Source organism: Corylus avellana, chromosome ca11 (assembly GCF_901000735.1).
Source record: "Corylus avellana chromosome ca11, CavTom2PMs-1.0".
Lineage (NCBI taxonomy): Eukaryota > Viridiplantae > Streptophyta > Magnoliopsida > Fagales > Betulaceae > Corylus > Corylus avellana.
Genome location: NC_081551.1, coordinates 6,387,255 through 6,389,527, shown reverse-complemented (window position 1 = coordinate 6,389,527; position 2,273 = coordinate 6,387,255). Strand labels below are relative to the sequence as shown.

The window sequence follows — 2,273 nt, the reverse complement described above, 5'->3', positions numbered from 1 at the left end:
TCTACAAGGGACCGCATTGGACGCTCATCGGGGACGGCCACCATCACCACCTCTTGGGGCACCCTAAAACCCAAGAACACCATGTCCATCTTCCTTCTAGCACAGCCTGGATAAAGGGTTGCTTCCTTTTCCTCGTTTCCAACATCTTTTGGGGCTTGTGGCTTGTTTTGCAGGTATATATCTAAATATTCTCTTGTTGTTTACCAAAACACTAGGGAAGTAATTTAAAAATCTCTAGCTTTTCCTTAGCAAAAAATGGACAAAATCAATTAATGTTTTTTGTCGAAAGGTTAAGTTTTAGTGTAGCTCCTTTGCCTGGTTGTCATGGCTATTAATTAATGTACTATATATATATATTATATATATATATATATATATATTTGGCCTTTATGGAATTTAGATTTATTGATATAATTATTACTAGGAAAAGGAATATACATGGCCTATGTTGAGCCTTATGGCATTAATTAAACATAGAGATCTATGTGGCATGAGTGTTCATTTCTCTATGTGGCATATTCACATCCACCTTTTTTTTTTTTTAAGAAAAAACAGAAAATTGAAAAGCTTAAGAACAAAAAAAATGCTAAGAAATAAATACTTAAGAATACTAAGTAACATTTCTCTTAAATACATATTCATCAATAAGTTTTGTACTTAATTGTCCCGATCGTCGGTCTTAACTAGCAAGTGGGCATGTGCTATCAAAATTATTAGTTGAATTTTTGGACTGACCTAATGCTTGGCTGTAAATTGTGATCATGTGTTACCACAGTATAATCAAGGATGAAACCTAGGAGAGCAAGATGGCCATGACTCAAATAGTTTTAACATTTTTTCTTAAAATATTTATATATAATTAAATTTCTATATGTTTTTGGACCTAAAAGACAGGTTTTGTCCCTCTTTCATGGTGTTGCAATGTTTCCTAAAGTTGTAATGCTAAATATCTAATTCTCATGTTTCTCTTATGTCTCTTTAAAATTGATGTGACTTTAAAATTACTATTACATTTGTAATAAATTAGTATTGAATTTATCTAATAATAATTTTAAAAACTACTTGTTAACTTTGGAGGGACACAAAAAGAACATAAGAAAGGCATTTAGAATTACTCCCGTGCATTACACAAAAAACCATTTCTCGGCCACCAATAAACAAGAATGCCATGAAATTTTTATTTTTACTTTCTTGGCTTTCTTTTTATACATGTGTGTGTATAGAAATTTCATATTTGGATTTACCCATTTTCTTGGATATTGTAGGCAACTATTATGAAAAGCTACCCTCCAAAGCTTCTGTTCGTAACTCTTCAGTGCTTTTTGAGCACCATTCAATCCTTTGCCACTGCCATTGCTTTTGAAAGAGACCCTTATCAATGGAAGCTGGGTTGGAATGTCAGACTCGTAGCCGTAGCTTATTGTGTAACTCTCTTCTTTTTCTCTCCATATTTCACCTTTCATATATATTTCCATATGCAGATAAACTTATGAGCTTAATTTCATATTTAATTTAAGGAGGAATAAACTATTTGCAATTAATTTCTGGCAGGGAATCATTGTGACTGGCGTTACATACTACTTGCAAGCATGGGTTCTTGAGAAGAAGGGACCAGTTTTTCTTGCCATATCTACACCTTTGGCTCTCATCATTACAATGTTCTCTTCCGCAATTCTCTTAGGCGAGATCATTACCTTGGGAAGGTAATCTATTCTTTCCCTACCTAGTTAGACCAAATCCTTCCCACTATACAAGGATATTTGGGCAAGCAGCTTGGTTTCACTTCATCCAATTCATTCTATTATGACTGCGTTTAGGATTGTCATTTCGTAAGAATAATTTGCATTTTTAAAAGATATCGCAAAATATAAAATGTTTAGCATTGCAATTTAAAAAGTACTTAATATAAAATAGGAAAAAAAAAATTTATGATTTCTATAAGCAGGTTAGAGGTGCTTATTTGAAAAAGCGCAAATTTAAACAAAGATCACGATTTTGCATAACAAATATTTGATAAAAATATTGTTAGAATATTTATAATATTTTCTATATTAAGCCTTTTTTCTATTTCTTTGTATGCCCTATTGTCTTCATTATTTAGTCTGGTTTTCTTTTCACTACTCTTAATCTCTCTATATATAAATACTACTCATTGTAAACAAGTTTTATCATATTTCAATATTGCCAAGATGTAGCCCTAATTAACAGTACTCTTCATCAGTATCACTTTCTCTTTTTGCTCTCTTTTTCATTTATTCATATTCTATTATATA

General features: G+C 31.7%; 1 protein-coding gene across 1 annotated transcript in view; it reads left to right on the top strand.

Annotated features, from left to right (window-relative positions):
- Positions 1-1,707, top strand: part of LOC132164946 (WAT1-related protein At5g64700-like) — a 3,030-nt gene extending 1,323 nt beyond the window's left edge. The window contains exons 2-4 of the mRNA XM_059575467.1: positions 9-173; positions 1,266-1,424; positions 1,552-1,707. Of these exons, the coding sequence (XP_059431450.1) occupies positions 9-173; positions 1,266-1,424; positions 1,552-1,707 (480 nt within the window). The remainder of the gene's footprint in view (positions 1-8; positions 174-1,265; positions 1,425-1,551) is intronic.
- Positions 1,708-2,273: the final 566 nt, after the last annotated feature.